The sequence below is a fragment of the Tursiops truncatus genome, chromosome 16 (assembly GCF_011762595.2).
Source record: "Tursiops truncatus isolate mTurTru1 chromosome 16, mTurTru1.mat.Y, whole genome shotgun sequence".
Classification (NCBI taxonomy): domain Eukaryota; kingdom Metazoa; phylum Chordata; class Mammalia; order Artiodactyla; family Delphinidae; genus Tursiops; species Tursiops truncatus.
This window is the reverse complement of record NC_047049.1, coordinates 58,418,310-58,437,107: the sequence shown is the minus strand read 5'-3', so window position 1 is coordinate 58,437,107 and position 18,798 is coordinate 58,418,310. Positions and strand designations below refer to the sequence as shown.

General features: G+C 44.5%; 1 protein-coding gene across 13 annotated transcripts in view; it reads left to right on the top strand.

Moving 5' to 3' along the window:
* Positions 1-17,286: 17,286 nt before the first annotated feature.
* The window catches only part of PLAU (plasminogen activator, urokinase), a 40,544-nt gene continuing 39,032 nt past the window's right edge, over positions 17,287-18,798 (top strand). For 5 of the 13 annotated variants that reach the window (XR_012326589.1, XR_002176528.3, XR_002176527.2 and 2 more), the window contains exons 1-4: positions 17,288-17,432; positions 17,765-17,852; positions 18,325-18,358; positions 18,502-18,609. Coding sequence is in view for 10 of the 13 variants with exons in the window: in XM_073793428.1 (XP_073649529.1) it covers positions 17,796-17,852; positions 18,325-18,358; positions 18,502-18,609 (199 nt within the window). In the remaining 3 variants the exon portion in view is untranslated. Of the gene's footprint in view, positions 17,433-17,483; positions 18,188-18,324; positions 18,359-18,501; positions 18,610-18,798 lie in introns of those variants that run through there. The other 8 variants (XM_073793426.1, XM_073793420.1, XM_073793422.1 and 5 more) reach the window with 8 other exon arrangements.

The window sequence follows — 18,798 nt, the reverse complement described above, 5'->3', positions numbered from 1 at the left end:
CAGACTATGCACACCATCCGACATGGATTCCTAACCCAAATCAAAAATTCCACCTAACCCCCTACTGTGACCCTGCTCATGACTCCTTCCCTACCCTAGCCCAAAACTTTGCTTTGACCCAGTTCCAACCGTGATCTTGATCACAGTTGTTTTTACATCCCTGGTGCCAGTCTTGACCTTGATTCCCATCTTCACCCTAACCTTGGCCCAGACACATCCTTGCTTCTGATCCTGAGTTTATTATAATATTATACATCTGTGCTCTTTTGGTTTTTACCTAGAGCTTTTACACATATTATTTAATTTCATATTTACAACTCTATGTAATCATCCCTATTTTACAAATGAGAAAACTGAGACTCTGAAAAATGCCCAAGGTCACACAGCTAGTAAATCAGGGAACCCAGATGAAATTCAGGTCTTCCTGTTCTAAATCTAGGGCTGCAGGTGTCTGGGTTACTGAAGCTCCACATACAGGTCTCCATTGCCTTTGTGGCAAATTGATCCTAGATAATCAAAGACCTCAGGGTTTTAATAGTAGTGCTGATAATTATAATTACATTAACTTACTGGACAATTTCTCTGTGATAAGCAAAGTGCTAAAAAGCTCTTCATATATTATCTTACTCAGTACCCACCACAAGGCTATGGAGCTCTGTGGCCCCATTTTACAAGTGAGGAAACCATGGCTTCTGGAGGTTAAGTAACTTGCTCAAGGCCACACAGCTGGTAAGAGGCAAGACAGAATTTGAACCCAAGTCTTTGTGACCTTAAATGCAGTTCAGGGGCTTCCCTGGTGGTCCAGTGGGTAAGACTCTATGCTCCCTTTGCAGGGGACCCAGGTTCAATCCCTGGTCAGAGAACTAGATCCCACATGCCGCAACTAAGAGCCCACATGCTGCAACTAAAAAGAGCCCTCATGCTGCAAGGAATATCCCTTACTCGGCAGTGAAGATCCCGTGTGCGACAACTAACATCCGGCACAGCCAAATAAATAAATAAACAAATATATTTTTTTAAATGCAGTTCACTTCAACCTTTACCAAGAAATGGGATGGCAGCAGGGAGCAGCTAGGAGCCTGGGTCCTGCAACCATGTTCCCACCATACCTTTTGAGCTGTAGTGCCAAATTCCAGAGTATTGTGTTTGATCACCAAAACTGGGTCAAAAATGAGTCAGGCCTTGGTAGGAATGACTCACTGTGGTGTCTGTCAGCTCTATAAGGAGACAGGAAGCCTCAGAGGGCAACTGCCAGCTGACCCCTGCAGAGTGGATGAAGGTCCCAGAAGCAACCACCGCAAGCTCTGTGGGGGTTAAATGTGGAAACCCACATGCCTGCCAAAGAAAGATCCAGACTTAAGACTCATTTTAAAAATCAGATTCACTTTGTTATACAGCAGAAACTAACACACCGTTGTAAAGCAATTATACTTCAATAAAGATGCTAAAATAAATTAAAAAATGAAAATTGAAAAAAAAAGGAAAAAAAAATCAGACCTACCAATCCCCATTTCTTTCTCCATACTCAGCTCTACCCCCTAACAGGGCTCCATTTTGGTCAACTTCTCTGTCTTTCATCTCGGACTCCCACACTTAACCCATTTCCTTCATGGACAGGTTTCCTTGTCTCTGTCCCAGTCCCTATCCCCATCTCAGCTCAAGACTCTGAATATCTGTGCTGCCACCTTTTCATGTCCTGTTTCTCTGAGTCTTATTCTCAGTGCCTTGTCAATCCCTATGTCACGGGGCTCCCCTTTTTTGCAATTATATTTTTGTAAAATACACATATTATAATATAAAATTTACCATTTTAACCATTTTTTAAATTGAAGTATAACTGCTTTACAATGTTGTGTTAGTTTCTGTTGTACAATGAAGTGAATCAGCTATATAGAGACACACGTAGAGAACGGACGTGTTAACCGTTTTTAAGTGTCCAGTTCAGTGGCATTAAGTACATTCACTTTGTCGTGCAACCATCACCACTGTTCATTTCCAGAACTTTTTCATCATTCCGAACAGAAACTCTGTATCCATTAAACAATAATTCCCCATAACCCCTGGTAACCTCTACTCTACTTTCTATCTGTATGAATTTGCCTATTCTAGGTACCTCATATAAGTAGAGTCATACAATATGTAGCCTTTTGTGTCTGGCTTATTTCACTAAACAGTGTTGTCAAGGTTCATCCATACTGTAGCATGTGCCAGAATTTCATTCATTTTTAAGGTTGAAAATATTCCATTGTATGCCTATGCTACATTTGGTTCATTCCTTCATCTGTCAATGGACAGCTGTGTTGCTTCACCTTTTGGCTACAGTGAATAATGCCACTACGAACACGGATGTACAAGTATTTGTTTCAGTCCCTGCTTTCAATTTTTTTGGGTAATATAACTAGGAGTAGAATTGCTCGATCATATGGTAGTTCTATGTTTAACTTTTTGAGGACCTGCCAAACGGTTTTCCACAGTGGCTGCACCATTTTACATTCCTACCAGCAATGCGCAAGGGTTCTAATTTCTCTTCATCCTCACCAACACGTGTCGTTTTCCACTTTTTTGATAAAAGCCATCCTAATGGATGTGAAGTGGTATGTGAGATCCCTTTTGAACATAGCACTCCACAGGTCCAAGTGTTCCAGATTCCCAAGGTCTGTTCTGCTCCCTGGGGACCCCATGAGCCTGCCTGGCTCTCAGAATTGGTATTTCCAGCCAACACACTTCTTTGTCCCTGTGCCGTTTGACCTCTCTTCCAGGCTCTGACAAGCTGCTGCCCATCTCTCTGCCTTTTGCTCACGGAGAGTTGGACTGAGAAGTAACACAGACTTCAGGAAGAATACAACTTCAATTTCTTTAGGTCCCACAATCATCTGAGCTCTTTTTTCCATGTGGTCTTCCAGACGAGAGACAACTGTGCTGGCTCCGTGGGACCGACTTTATGACTTTGACCTGCCACTGACCTCAAGAACTACAAAAACATCCAGCGCCTTGAGCAAAAATATTTCTTGGTCTTACCAGGACCTAAGGGAACAGCTTATATCTCCCCCGCCCCCAAGCTATCTGAATCAAGACTTCCCTGAGCCCCTTCCTTTGCTGAGGCTCATATTTGGTGGTTTAGGTCTTCAAGACAAATTCTGGGTGTGGTGATTCACCTCCTCATGAGCCTCATGACTCCCTGAGGGGAACTTGGAGACCTGGAATTTTGGTCATGATTCCCTGTTCATATTCCCAGAACCCAGACTCTCTGGGGCAACATTTGTTTATATTGTTTAATACTAACGTCCTCTCCATAGACTTCTGATGTCAAGGACATGGTGTGTCAAACCTGGCCCCCGTGTCCTCATACATCCTGGGCTTTGCGTCAGCCCAGGCCTCACCCCTTTGCTTAAAGCTGCCTGATATAAATTCTTTTTCTTTCAGCCGCTTCTTTCTTCCATAAAAGCAGGTGGAAAGAACATCCTTCTGCATTCCACAAAAGAGAAAACATAGGCCTACAGAGGGTGCAAAGGTGGAGTCAGCGACTAAGCTGGGAATGGAGCTCCATTCTCCGACTCTGAAACCACAGCCCTCCATGGGCAGTCACCCCCTTCCTCAGGAGGAAGCTCTCAGCTCATGCTTGGGGATATGGCCTTTGTACTTGACAGGTGCCTCTGGGATTGGAAAGTGGGACTCTCTGCCTTCAGTCTTCTCACTCCAATCCATGAAACTATTGTTTTGGCCTTCAAATATGGATTTCGTGGTACAGCCCTTTAAAGGAACTTTCTAAAGCTCTTTCTAAAGCAAGACATATGACTCTCCAAGTTTGGAAAAACAGAAGCTCCTAACCAATAGGAACAAAGACAGCTGTACGAGTCCAAGTCCAAGTTTCTTACTTGTAGTCTCACTTCCCCTCTGGTATCCTCTTATTTCAGTTCTCACTCCCACTCTTCACCCAACCCTGCAGGTTTATCATTTCCCCATTCCTTCCAGCCCAAGCCCTGACAAAATCCAAGTTAATCTCTTTGCTTCATTTATCTTGATTGAGACTGGTGGGAATTTTCAGCTTTACTAAAAATCTTATATACATCCTTGTTCAAGAACTTACAGTGCCTTTCTAGAGTCTGTGGTATCAAGTACAGACTTCTATCTGGCTTTTAAGACCTTTTATAATCTGACTTTACCCTGCCTATCTGTACTTGGTTCTCACTACTCTTCAATGTAAGCGCTCCTCAATTGGGCAAGATTTCTCACAGCTTATGTACACATGCGTATACACACACACACAGTTAAACACATACAGTTTACTCTTCACAATATGTACCATGTTTATTCAAGCTCCTGTCTTTTTCCATGACTCTTGCTTAGAACTTCTTTTTTCCTGCTCTCTACCAATCCTAATATGACCCATCTTTTTTTTTTTTAATTTAATTTAATTTATTTTTTTGGTTGCGTTGGGTCTTCGTTGCTGCGTGTGGGCTTTCCTCTAGTTGCAGTGAGTGGGGGCTACTCTTCCTTGAGGTGCACGGGCTTCTCATTGCGGTGGCTTCTCTTGTTGCGGAGCACGGGCTCTAGGCGCGTGGGCTCAGTAGTTGTGGCACGTGGGCTCAGTAGTTGTGGCACACGGGCTTAGTTGCTCCGCGGCATGTGGGATCCTCCCAGACCAGGGCTTGAACCCGTGCCCCCTGCATTGGCAGGTGGATCCCCAACCACTGCACCTCCAGGGAAGCCCTGACCCATCTTTTAAGATTTGTTCAGGTCCAGGAAATCTCTAATTTCAGTGCCTTTGTTCTCTAAGTTTTTACTGCATTTATGGTCAGTGTTCAGAATGTTTAATGTTAACAGGTTTTTTTTTTTTTAATTGTGGTAAAAAAACCACATAACCTAGAGTTTACCGTCTTAATTCTTTTTAAGTGTACAGTTCAGTAGTGTTAAGTATATTCACTTTGTTGTGCAACAGATCTCCAGAACCTCTCCATCTTGCAAAACTAAAGCTCTAAGACAGAGAGGGCCCAAATAAATAAAATCAGAAATGAAAGAGGAGAAGTTACAATTGACATCCAGAAATACAAAGGATCATAAGAGATTACTATGAACAATTATATGCCAAAAAATTGGACAACCTAGAAGAAATGGATAAATTCCTAGAAACATACAATCTCCCAAGACTGAATCAGGAAGAAATAGAAAATATGAGCAGACTGATTACCAGTAATAATATTGAATCAGTAATCAAAAAACTCCTAACAAATAAAAGTCCAGGACCAGAGAGCTTCTCAGGTGAATTCTACCAAACATTTACAGAACAGTTAACACCCATCTTTCTCAAACTATTCTAAAAAATTGAAAGGAAAAGCATGGTTCTAAACTCATTCTATGAGACCAGCATCATCCTGATACCAAAACCAGGCAAAGACACCACACAAAAAAGAAAATTGCAGGTCAATATCACTAACTAACACATATGCAAAAATTCTTAACAAAATATTAACAAACTGAATTCAACAATACATTAAAAGGATCATACCCCATGATCGTTTGGGATTTATGCCAGGTGTGCAAGTATGGTTCAATATCCATAAATCAAACAATGTGATACACCATATTAACAAAATGAAGAATCAAAATCATATAAACATCTCAGTAGATACAGAAAAAGCTTTTGACAAAATTCAACATCCATTCATGATAAAAACTCTCGAAAAAGTTAGTATAGAGGGAATATACCTCAACATAATAAAGGCCATATATGACAGAACCACAGCCAACATTCACACTCAATGGTAAAATGCTGAAAGCATTTCCTCTAAGATAAGGAATAAGACAAGAATGCTTATTCTCATCACTTTTAGTCAACATAGTATTGTAAGTCGTAGCCACAGCAGTCAGACAAGAAAAAGAAATAAGAGGCATCCAAATTGGAAATGAAGAAGTAAAACTGTCACTATTTGCAGATGACATGATGCGATTTATAGAAAACCCTAAAGACTCCACCAAAAAGCTATTAGAACTAAGAAATGAATTTAGTAAAGTTGCAGGATACAAAATTAATGTACAGAAATCTGTTGCACTTCTAGACACTAATAACAAACTATTAGAAAGATAAATTAAGAAAACAATGCCATTTGCAATTGCATCAAAAAGAATAAAATACGTAGAAACAAATCTAACCAAGAGGTGAAAGACCTGTACTCTGAAAACCATGAGACATGGATGAAAGAAATTGAAGATGACACAAACAAATGGAATGATATACCATGCTCACTGACTGGAAGAATTAATACTGTTAAAATGTCCATACTACCCAAGGCAATCAACAGATTCAATGCAATCCTTACCAAAATACCAAAAACATTTTTCACCAAACTAGAACAATCAATCCTAAAATTTGTATGGAAACACCAAAGACCCCAATTGGCCAAGGCAATCTTAAGAAAGAAGAACAAAGCTGGTGATATCACAGTCCCTGATTTCAAACTACACTACAAAGCTACAGTAATCAAAACAGTATAGGGCTTCCCTGGTGGCACAGTGGTTGAGAGTCCGCTTGCTGATGCAGGGAACACAGGTTCGTGCCCCAGTCCGGGAAGATCCCACATGCTGCGGAGTGGCTAGGCCCGTGAGCCATGGCCGCTGAGCCTGCGCGTCTGGAGCCTGTGCTCCGCAATGGGAGAGGCCACAACAGTGAGAGGCCCACGTACCACAAAACAAACAAACAAACAAACAAACAAACAAATAGTATGACACTGGCACAAAAACAGACACATAGATCAATGGAATAGACAGCCCAGAAATAAACTTATTCTTATATGGCCAATTAATCTACAACAAAGGGGGCAAGAATATACAGCCACTTCAATAAATGGTGCTGGGAAAATTGGACAGCTACGTGCAAAAGAATGAAACTGGACCATTTTCTAAAACCATATACAAAAATATTCTCAAAATGGATTAAAGATTTAAATGCAAGACTTGAAACTATAAAACTTCTAGAGGAAAATATAGGCAGCACACTTTTTAAAAAAATAAATTTATTTATTTATGTTTGTCTGCATTGGGTCTTCATTGCTGCGTGGGGGCTTTCTCTAGTTGCGGCGACTGGGGGCTACTTTTCGTTATGGTGCGTGGGTTTCTCATTGCAGTGGCTTCTCTTGTTGTGGAGCACGGGCTCTAGGCACGTGGGCTTCAATAGTTGTGGGGTGTGGCCTCAGTAGTTGTGGCTCGCAGGCTCTAGAGCTCAGGCTCAGTCATTGTGGTGCACAGGCTTAGTTGCTCTGCGGCATGTGGGATCTTCCCGAACTAGGGCTCGAACCCGTGTCCCCTGAATTGGCAGGCAGATTCTTAACCACTCTGCCACCAGGGAAGTCCTAGGCAGTACACTCTTCAACATCCGTCTTAACAATAGTTTTTTGGATCTGTCTCCTCAGACAAGAAAGACAAAAGCAAAAATAACAAATGGGAGTACGTCAAACTAAAAAGTTTTGTACAGTGAAGGAAACCATCCAAAAAAATGAAAAATCAGCCTACTGAATGGGAGGAGATATTTTCAAATGATATATTTGATAAAGAGTTAATATCCAAGATATATAAAGAACTCATACAACTCAGTATTAAAAAAAAAAGTTTGATTAAAAAATGGGCAAAGGACCTAAATAGACATTTTTTCAAAGACGACAGGCAGGTGGTCAACAGACACATGAAAAGATGCACATCACTAATCATCAAGTGATGCTTAGTGATCATCAATCATCACTAAAAATCAAAACCACAATGAGATGCCATCTGATACCCATCAGAATGACTATTAACAAGAAGACAACAAATAACAGGTGTTGGCGAGGATGTGGAAAAAAGGGAACCCTCATGCATTGTTTGTAGGACTGTAAACTGGTTAGCCATTATGGAAAAGAGTATGATGTTCCTCAAAAAAATAAAAATTGGGCTTTCCTGGTGGTGCAGTGGTTAAGAATCCTCCTGCCAGTGCCGGGGACACGGGTTCGAGCCCTGGTCCGGGAAGATCCCACATGCCACGGAGCAACTAAGCCCATGCACCACAACTACTGAGTGTGTACTATACAGCCCATGCTCCACAGCAGGAGAAGCCACTGCAATGAGAAGCCCACGCACCAGAAAGAAGAGTAGCCCCCACTCGCCGCAACTAGAGAAAGCCCGCACGCAGCAATGAAGACCCAACGCAGACAAACATAAATAAATTAAATAAATTTTAAAAATAAATAAATAAAAATTGGAACTACTGTATAATCCAGGAATTTTACTTCTGGATATTTACCTGAAGAAAACAAAAACACTAATTCAAAAAAATATTTGCACCCTTATGTTCATTGCAGCATTATTTGCAATAGCCAAGATATGGAAGCAACCTAATTGTCCATCAATAGATGAATGGATAAAGAAGACGTGGTGTACTTATACAATGAAATATTACTCAGTCAAAAAATCTTGCCATTTGCAATAACATGGATGGATCTAGAGGGTATCATGCTAAGTGAAATAAGTCAGAGAAAGAGAAACACCAAATTATTTAACTTATATGTGGAATCTAAAAAACAAAACAAACAAATAAGTAAAACAAAATGAAAGCAGACTCACAGATACAGAGAACAAATGGGTGGCTGCCAGAGGGGAAAAGGGTGTGGGGGGGTTGAGCGAAATAGGTGAAGAGAATTAAGGTGTTCGAATTTCCTGTTATAAAATAAATAAGTCACAGAATTGAAATATACAGAATAAGGAGTATGGTCAATAATATTGTAATAACTTTGTATGTGGACAGATGGTTACTAGATTATTATGGTGATCATTTCATAGGATATTTAAATGTTAGATCACTATGTGGTATACCTGAAACTAACATAACATTGTACATCGCTATATTTCAATTAAAAACAAACAGAACTTCCCTGGTGGTGCAGTGGATAAGAATCTACTTGCCAATGCAGGGGACACGGGTTCGATCCCTGGTCTGGGAGGGCCCCACATGCTGAGAAGCAACTAAGCCTGTGTACCACAACTACTGAGCCTGAGCTCTAGAGCCTGCGTGCCACAATTACTGAAGCCCGCGCCCCTAGAGCCCATGCTCTGCAACAAGCGAAGCCACTGTAATTAGAAGCCCGTGCATTGCAACGAAGAGTAGCCCCTGCTCGCCACAACTAGAGAAAGCCCACACGCAGCAATGAAGAACCAACACAGCCAAACATAAATAAAATTAAATCTAAAAAAAACCAAACCAAAACAAACAAAATACTGAAGCTTTATAGCTATTAAACAACAGCTCCCCAATTCTCCCTCTCACCAGCCCCTGGTAACCACCATTCTTTATCTCTTCAAATTTGACTACCTTGGATACCTCTGTATCTATAGATATGTGTGGAATCATATATATCCATATATGATTTTTGTGACTGGCTTATTTCAATTAGCATAATGTCCTCAAGGTTCATTGATGTTATACAACAAGTGACAAGATTTCCTTCCTTTTAAAGACTGAATAGGGCTTCCCTGGTGGCGCAGTGGTTAAGAATCCGCCTGCTGGTCTGGGAAGATCCCACATGCTGTGGAGCAACCAAACCTGTGCGCCACAACTACTGAAGCCTGCGCGCCTAGAGCCCGTGCTCCGCGATAAGAGAAGCCACTGCAATGAGAAGCCCGCGCACTGAAATGAAGAGTAGCCCCCGCTTGCTGCAACTAGAAAAAGCCTGCACGCAGCAACCAAGACCCAACGCAGCCAAAAATAAATAAATTTATTTTAAAAAAAAGAAATAAGGAGATGCTTTAAAAAAATAAAAAATGAAGACTGAATAATACTCCATTGAATGTATACACCACCTTTGCTTATCTCTTCATCTGTCAGTGGACACTTGGGCTGCTTCCACTTCTTGGCTATTGTGAGTAGTGCTGCTATGACATGAGTGTACAAATATTTCTTCGAGACTCTGGTTAAGTTCTTTTCAATATATACCCAGAAGGGATCCTCAAGGGATTGAGGGGCTATTTGATAGTCCTAGATTTGATTTTTTGAGGAACTGCCACACCATTTTTCATTGTGGTTTGCAACATCTTACAATCCCACCAGCAGTGCACAAGAGTTTTAATTTCTCTATATCCTTTGCCAACACTTGTTATTTTCTGGCTTTTTTTTTATAGTAGCCATCTTACCTAGTGGCTTTTTAATCATTTCATGTGTATTCATTTTTTCTTCTTTACAAGATTTTAAACTTCTTCAGGGTGGGGATCATGTCTGTTCTGTGTGCCCTCAGAGACTAGCATAGTCCTTGGCACACCTTAGGTATTTGAAAGTAATTTTTAGTTCATTTAATGAAATGAACAGTCTGAGTTGAGCTCAGTTCTTTTATTTTTAGAACTTGGGGTCGAATTTTCTTTACGAATAGAATAGGCTGACTGCCACGATACAGACTGAATAAGTCTTTAGGACACTATGCAATGGAGCAGAGGGTCTGCATAGGGAGAATGACACTGTTACTTCCTTCCTGACTACAAATGCAAACGCTGTGGTCATCCCACAGCTGCTGGGTCCACTGGTGATGGGCATAGTTCCCACACTCCTGCAAAGGGACAATGCTCTGGAATCCCAGTTCTATTCAGGTGGAATCAGAAGAGCCTAGGGGAAAACAAACAAACTGACCCTGAGAGCTCAGAAGTTGGGCCAGCACAGGAAATGTGAGGAAATATCACAGATAGAAAAGTACCAGTAAGTACAAGTATTCTCAGTTCTGCTTTGTTCTCATTTTTACTCAGGTTCTCCCAATTTTCCTAAAGTCTTGGGGAGTCAATTTCTTATCCACTGCCATGACTTTGAGGGTTACTCTAATTCCCCACGTTCTTTTAGCTTCTACATGGAAAAGTCCCTCCATTAGCCATCCATTTGGCATCTTTTAAATGAAACTATCATTAGTATCTGAAAAAAGAACAAGTACAGAGGTGCTGAAGAAATTAACTTTCTGAGAACAGATTCTTTAGAAAAATCACCTCAGGGTGGCTGGGTTGGCACAAGGCTCTCAGGTGTACATCCCCTCCTTGATTCATCTCTGCGAAACTCTACCCAAAAGTCAGCCTTCCTGCCATGAACCATTCCCACCTCTGCGTTCTCCTCTGGCCCCCACCTCAAAGGATGGGGTTAAAGTGGAAACCCTAGTCAATAGAAAATTCGTGATTTAGTTGGGCATTCCTAGGTGAAAAAATAAACTAATGCTCCCTAGGTATGCATTGGCTGACATTTTCTCCAAACTTGTTTGGTGGTAAGAATCCTATGGGACGTATATTAAGAATCAGATTCCTGGGCCCCCTCCCAGACTTAATGAATCAGAGAAGGAAGTAACCTGAGATTCTGTATTCTTTAAACCTTTAAGACAGGTGATTCTTATCATCAGACAAGGTTGGAAAACATAACATTAGTGAATATTATTACAGATTCCCGGGCACCTACATAACAGGGTAACTTTTTTTTTTCCTCAGGAAAGGGTAAAGGGACAACACCATTGATATTGGCTTGGCTGTGTATCCTTAACCTCTGAGGGCTTCAGTTCCTTATCCATTAAGTGGGGTTGATATTACATCTCCCTCACTGAGGATTAAATGAGAGAATGCACACAGAATGGTTACCAAATGCCTGCTAAATAAAATGCATGTTCAATATAGAGATGCTATTGTTATTTCCCCACAGAAAACCCCTAGGTATCCCCGTCATACAAATATGGCTGAATAACAGCTTTGAAAAAGGGAAAACTGACAATTGATGTTTCCAGAGATCTACACAGACATATAAGCACAGGCAGAAAACCCAGTGATCACTTCTCTGACAAGACCCCGCAGATACAACTGTGGCTGGCTTTACTAAGCAAAAGGAGGAACATTTTAATCAAAGTCTCGCTTGAGCTGCGAATAGACAGGAGTCGACCCAGACATGACTTGGACAGCTGGGGACACTCTGGGATAGCACCATGGGTTAGAATAGGGAGATTCCCTATTAGGTATAAGGACCAGCACCCCTACCTTCCTGACTGAATGTGATATTGCCTCAGAGGTAGTTCTGCAACCCCTGGAATCAACCAACTCTACGTGTGAGTCCCAACCCTACCATATACCTACAGCATGACCTTGGATAAACTGCTTAAATTCTGGGAGCCTCAGTTTTCTCATCCATAAAATGGTGATATTAATAGTACCTTCCTTAAATGTTGTTGTTAAGATTGAAAAATAAAATGAATGTAGGCAAATAAAAGTTGGCCATTATAATCTATCTTCAACAAGGGATAGATTATAATATTCCCTTAGAGAGAAGAGACTTCTTCTTTAGTTTCTGTCATATTCCCCCCCATCTCTGCTCTCAGAGTAAACAGGAGCCTCCTGGTTAGATTATCCACATACTATTCCCTCTCTTCACTCTGCATACACACCTATATAAGGGGCTCCCTGCCATGCCCCTGCTCCCTCTTCTCATAGACTTCCATACATTTCATCCTCTAGTACCTTCTAAAAGGAGACTGACCTCTCCCCAGGACTTGGCTGCCTCATCACACTGTTATCAATCACTGCTTGGAGAAAAGAAGCACCTTCTGCAGGTGGGTAGGAAGACAAAGAGACTGAGGCTGGGAATTGAGAGTGGTCAGGATGGGAGGAGAGAGGATTCAGAATAGGAGGGGGAGGGGGGAAATGTGTCACCAGGTTCCTTAGAATCAGTGAATTCTCAATCTCATCATTTTCAGTGAATGAACGCAGGTGATTCACTTCCCTTCATCAGCCCTCTGTTTTCCTCTCTGTGTAATGGAAAGGGAAGTGCTTGCGCTTGTGTTAAAGGCAGAGAAGCATATAGAATCCAGCTCGGGAGAGTCATGAGCCCATGAAATTATACATCATGCAGGCTGTGGATGTTATGTTGGTTTTCTTCTGAACAATATTTTTGAGTATACGAGCTCCTGGCTGAACATATTTCCTTTAATATCATTGACTTTTTGGCAGTTTTTAGCAAAACCACCAGTTTCTGGTTTCCCATTCCAGCCCTTTTTTCCTGGGTATCCCCTTTGGCTTCTGGTTAAGCAGCCATTGCCATCCAGCATGGTAGCCTGGGCTCTAAGCAGAAGTTCTAGGACCAGGGCCTAGCTTTGGTTCTGGTGGGGGCCTCAGAATCCAGAAGGTCTGGAAAGCCACGACCAACATTCTTTGAGGTAGTAAGTTCCTGATTTAGGGAGTAACCAGGTTTAGATTAGGGACAAAGGAAAATCTGGCCAAGGCTCTACTCATGCAGAGGTCTGAGCTCACTGGCTTGGGTGGGGCTAGGAACTGGGCCAGAGATGATGAGGCAGAAACGATGAGAAAGGGTAGGGGTCATAGGCTGAAGCTGGAGGGTCCAACTTGGCCCCTCTGTTCACTGACGAAAGAGTATAACCTCAGGGTGCAGCCCCTGTACTCTTTGCTTTCCATGAGTAAGGAAGCAATTATGTGGCTTCCCCCGCCCTACTCTTGCCAAAGGCCGCTGGGGGCCTAGCAGCTCCAACACCTCCCCTATCATGTTACAGGCCCCAAATGTGGCTTGCAGTGCCTGCTGTGAGACAGTATCCTTTCCCTCAGCATTAAACATGCAGAGAGAAGGAGTCCTCAGACCCAAGGAAACTACATGACCAGCATTCACCGCCTCCTTCCCAGGACTGCAGAGAAGTCTGTGGCCCCCATGAGTAGGTGAGAAAGAAGAGCTTCAGGCCACGAACAACTGGAGAGGAGGAGAGAGTGGGAGTCAGGGATGTGGGGGTGAGCAGTGCACACAGCTGGTCAGTTGCTGGGAACTGTTGGTTAAGGACACAGCATCCCCACTTGACTGGAATCCTGGGATGGACTCCCAGGAATGGCCTGGACTTCTGGGCCAGGACAGTCATAGACAGGAAGGCAAGGCAGGCATTCAAGGTAGGAATTACAGTTTACAAAGTTCATCCGTGTGTCTCTAGCATCTAGAACTGTGCCTGACGCATGTTAGGCCCATGATAAATCCTTGGTGAGTGAATAAAGGGATGAATGAATGATTTCACACACAAATATGATCTCATTCACTCTGCAAAGTGAGGCAGGGGCAGGGCAGGCGTTGCCTCTTTTTGTAGATGGGGAACCAAGACCAAGAGAATTAAGCATCTTGCCTGAGGTCATTAGACTTGGATGTGGCTGACCTGTGGCTAGACACTGCACTCTCTACACAGTACCAAACTGAACATTCTTGGTATAGCAACCCAGGAAAACATCTTGTGACTCGACATGAACTTCCCTTTGGGTCCTGCTAGTCAGAAAATAGCCCTTCAGTGGTCCTGTTTCCTGGACACAGTCTCAGGGCCAAGTTTGACATCCTGGTCCTCCTGGCACACCTGGCATCTGCCTGCTTTTTTATGAGCCGCTCCAGGAAATGGGGCCTCTGCATTAGTCTCTGTTGCCACGTCTAACATGGGAGATCTGGACCACTGAGATGTGGAGGCAGGAGGCTGGTGGTTTTACTCTGAGACTCAGGAACAGAATGAAACCACATGTATTCAGTTCCTTATTCTCTCACACTTGACAGAAACTTCAGATAGACTAGACCACCAAGTTAGTTTCTGGAACTTAGGCAAGCAACTAACTCATATTATAGCCAGGGTCTCCCAGGAGCTCAGAGCCCATAGTCCTAGGCATGTTTCTGGAAGGAGGTCTCCAAAGCCAGCAAGAAGGCTCCCCTGAGCTGGAACATCTTACAGCATCTGCCCTTCTCTTCACAGCCTTCTGTTCTGAATCCCTCTCTTTGGAAGCAGTGAGGTATGGAGCACAGGAACAAGGATCAGAAAACCAGGGTTCTAGCACTGGCTTTGCCACTTATCAACTATGTATCTTCTCTCCACCTCATTTTCCTCATCTGTGAAATGGAAATAACTATTCCCAGCTACGTAAGGCGGTTGTGAGTTTAAAGAGGAATGGTTTGTATCAAGGTGCTTTTTAGCAAAAGACAGAAATGATGTCAGTACTATTTTTTTATGGCAAGGAAAAAAAAAAAGACAAGGAGAAGGGAAACTTCCAGGGAGCCCCAAAGCGCTCTCTTCTCACTTGTTCACAGATTCATTCATAATAAAGCACCTAGGTGAACATGGCATGCACCAGGTGCTGAGGGGGAGAAAGATATTTAAGATGTAGTCTCTGCCCTAAAAGAATGGAAAGATAGCACAGACTGTGCACCAAAAGGCGGACACAGATTTCAGAGAGCGCCAAAGATCACAGAGTGGAAAGGATATTCTCTCTTCACAGAGGCTCTAGGATTGTTCAACCAGGTGAAGAACCCACAAGAGGAAGGAGGGGGAAGAGGGGTGTCATGCTGCATAACGGTCTCCAAGTCTCTTTGTCCGGGAGGAAATGAGGTCATCCTGCTCTCAGAATCAGCATGACAGCCTCCAGCCAAGTAATATGGAGTCATGAGAGCTGCCGGGGAAGCTCAGTGAATCACAAGTCAGCGGGGAATTTCCTGATAACTAACCTAAGAGTTTCCGGGTAAGTCCTCAGGTTGTAACTCTGTTTACATTTTGATCATGTTTATTTACAATTAATGTGTTCTAACTCCAAACAAAACATATCACAGTCTTCTACAGGAAGTAGCCTGGCTGGTTCCAAAGCCTCTAGCACCTCTAACTCAGTCCATCCCCTGGGAGGCTTGGCAGCTCAGAGCTGGGCACAGAAAAACTCTCTCCCCGGAGGATGATGGGTCACCTGCCTCCTAAGCTGGATGGTTAACGTGTACTTTCCCCAGGCAGAGGCTGGCATCCTGAGACCTCTGGTTGGGGCAGAGCAAAGAGGCTTTCCTTCTTCCTGCCCTCCTGGCACTTTCTCTGCTCTCTTCCTGCCCCTCTCAAGTGGACCCAGACCCAAGGTCCAGGTTTGCCAGGCAGCAAAACGCTGTAGGCCTAGGCAGGGAGAGGGACAAGCCTTGGGCCCCTTAGTGGGTTACAGGGATTCAACCTCCTCTCCTTCCATTGAGGGAGACAGTCCTGCAGGGTGGATTCAAGTGACCCCAAGCCCTGGCTCCCAACACTAGGGGAAACGGATGGGGGTGACTGAACTTCAGAGTCCCTGCTGTAGTTCTTCAGCTCTGCCTGAGAGATATGTGTGTGTGCATGGACTTGTGCGTGTGTATACAACTGTGTGTGCTCACCCTCAAGCAGGAAGCATAGGTGGAGTCCTTTACACATGGTTTGTCTTTCTGGAAGCCAATCTATTTGATGAGCAAATATTTTATCTTATTAGAAACAAGGCTCTATGATGAAGTAGAATACTAAATACACGTGCATTTAAAAATCTGTAATTATCCTTTTGGAACGGGTGATACAAGGATGTGTTTTCAAAAATTTAAACAGTGTAAAAGGCTATACAGTGAAAACTAAATCTCATTCTTGTCCTCCAGTTCCCAAATTTCTCTCTTCAGAGATGAAAATAGAACTTTCTACATTAATAAGGCTTTACTATTCCATTGTCTTTATTAAGTGACAATACTATGGCCCAGGCAAATAAATGAATAGTTCATTTTAGGAACTTCCTGAAAAACCTATGAACACTTCAATAGAAAGCATCAACAGTTTGTGCCCTAAGACTTTGTTCTCACAATCCTACAATATCATATCACGACTCTTATCCAATCCTTATCAGGCCCTCACTTTCAAAGACCTGCCTTATACCAAACTGCAAATTCTCAATAAAATCGGACCCCCTCCCCTGCCACTACCAAACTACCTTACCGCAGTAAGCAATAAACTAAGCTTTGTCTTATCCACTGGTTGTGTTGATTTTCGGGGAGCTGGCATACTACTTGGAGGCAGTCCCTGTGAACACGTTTTTTTGTGTGTTTCAGCGACGTGTATTTTCACATTGAGAAAGAGACTTCACAGCTGTACAACCTGCAGACTATGCCTCTAAGCCCAAGGGTCCGAATCAGTGTCCTAGGCAGCTGGGGGCCGAGGGTGGAGAAGAGCTTTAGGGGATCTGGGAAGAGGCATCAGAGCTGGAGGAGAGTGTCTCCCTAGCGCCTTTCCTTTTGGCAAATCGGGGGGATGGGGGGGTGCTGCACGGGGGCGGGGCCCAGGCCAGGTGAATGGGAGGAGGGGGCGGAGAATTTAGATGTCTCTCCATACCTCAGTTCAGACCTGGTTCGTCCCCTCCAGTGGGGACAGCGCTGCCTCTCACAGTTTAGGTTGTGGAAGCCTGCGGGGTCCAAGTCGCGGCGGGTCCTCAGGGAAGGGGAGGGAAGGGAGTGGACGGGGCGATACCGGGCTGGGGCGGGGCCAGGGCTAGGGCGAGTCGTAATATAGAGCCAGCACTGCCCGCTAGCAGCACAGTGCGGAGACTGGAGCCCTAAAGCCCGCCCGAGCATCAGAGTGTCCACTAGTCCCCGCTATTCCGGCCCTGCGCCCCTCCGGCCATAGGTGCGGGTGAGTGTGGACCTCCCTAAGAGCGCAGGGTGGATGCGGGCGACCCAGCTCTTGCCGGCTTTACTTCTCCTTACTCGCTGCCCCGGCTCGGCTGCGGCTGCACGCTGAGTCACCGCGCTCCGTGCCCATGTGTTCCCCTGCGGGGACCAGTGCAGGCTGCGCCACGACCTCTGAGCCTCCAGAGAGGATAGACGGCCGGGCCTGGGGAGCCTGGTCACCGCGGGCTCTTCCCGCAGGGGACTTAGGGGCTCCAGCCCTGAACTGCAGTAACCCACCCGGTCCGCCTTCGCGCGCTCCTCCGCTTCTTCCCCTGACTTCTCCTTCCCTTGTAGAGCCGCTGTCTAGAGCCCCAGCCTCGCCACCATGAGACTCCTGCTGGCATGCCTGCTCCTCTGCGCCCTGGTCGTGAGAGATTCCGAGGTGAGTTGGCTTCCCTGCTTTTGACTCTTGGCGGCGGGAGGAGGGGGCTTGCAAGACCCCTGTAAAGCGCTGGGGAAGGAAGGGGCTGCATAGGAAGCTGGAGTCCTCCGAATTCCATCAACAGCAGGGCCAAACCCTCCCCGGGAAATAGGACAGGTGTGGCATTGGGGCCTTGAGAACCAAGGGAGCTTGCACTTTCCGGCAAGGGAGGAAGAAGCCACAGGGACTGCCCCAACCTGCTGGTATCTGATTTGTGAAGCTTGCTTGAGTCAATTCATTTCTCCCTGCTAGAAGCTGATGATCTTCCATTTGAGGGATAGTTAGACATGAACAGGGTAAGGAGAGAGGGAGCTGGAGGGAAGGCTGAGTTTGGGGATTGGGGCCAGTTTATCCTCACCCTGGGGTCCCAGGAACATGGGTCCTTTGGTGAACTTTTCCTTTCAATCTCTCCCCCCGCCTGCATCTCTTCCAGGGCAGCCATGAACTTCATCAAGTGTCTGGTGCCTGTGAGTATCCACCCCTTGCACAATATCTGGTTGCACAGATATCTTGGAAAAGCCTCAGGAGGCAGCCCCTCCCTGTCCCTGCTGGCTCCCCCTTTGCCTCCACCTATGCTCCTTGCTTACCCCCCAATCTTTGTGCTCTCCAGCGAAGTGTGGCTGTCTGAATGGAGGAAAATGTGTGTCCTACAAGTACTTCTCCAACATTCAACGATGCGACTGCCCAAAGAAATTCCAAGGGGAACACTGTGAGATAGGTATGGGGATCCTGACTCCAACTGGGGAGGAGGGGGCACCAGAGACTTGGGGGCAGGGAGACATGGGTGGGATGCAAGAGCAGGCAGGAATCAGGAGGTAGAGTGGGGGGCATCTTTATCCTCATGTGATTCACAGTCAAACATGAACACACACTATGTCATGAAGCTGAGGCTGCACAAATGTGAGGT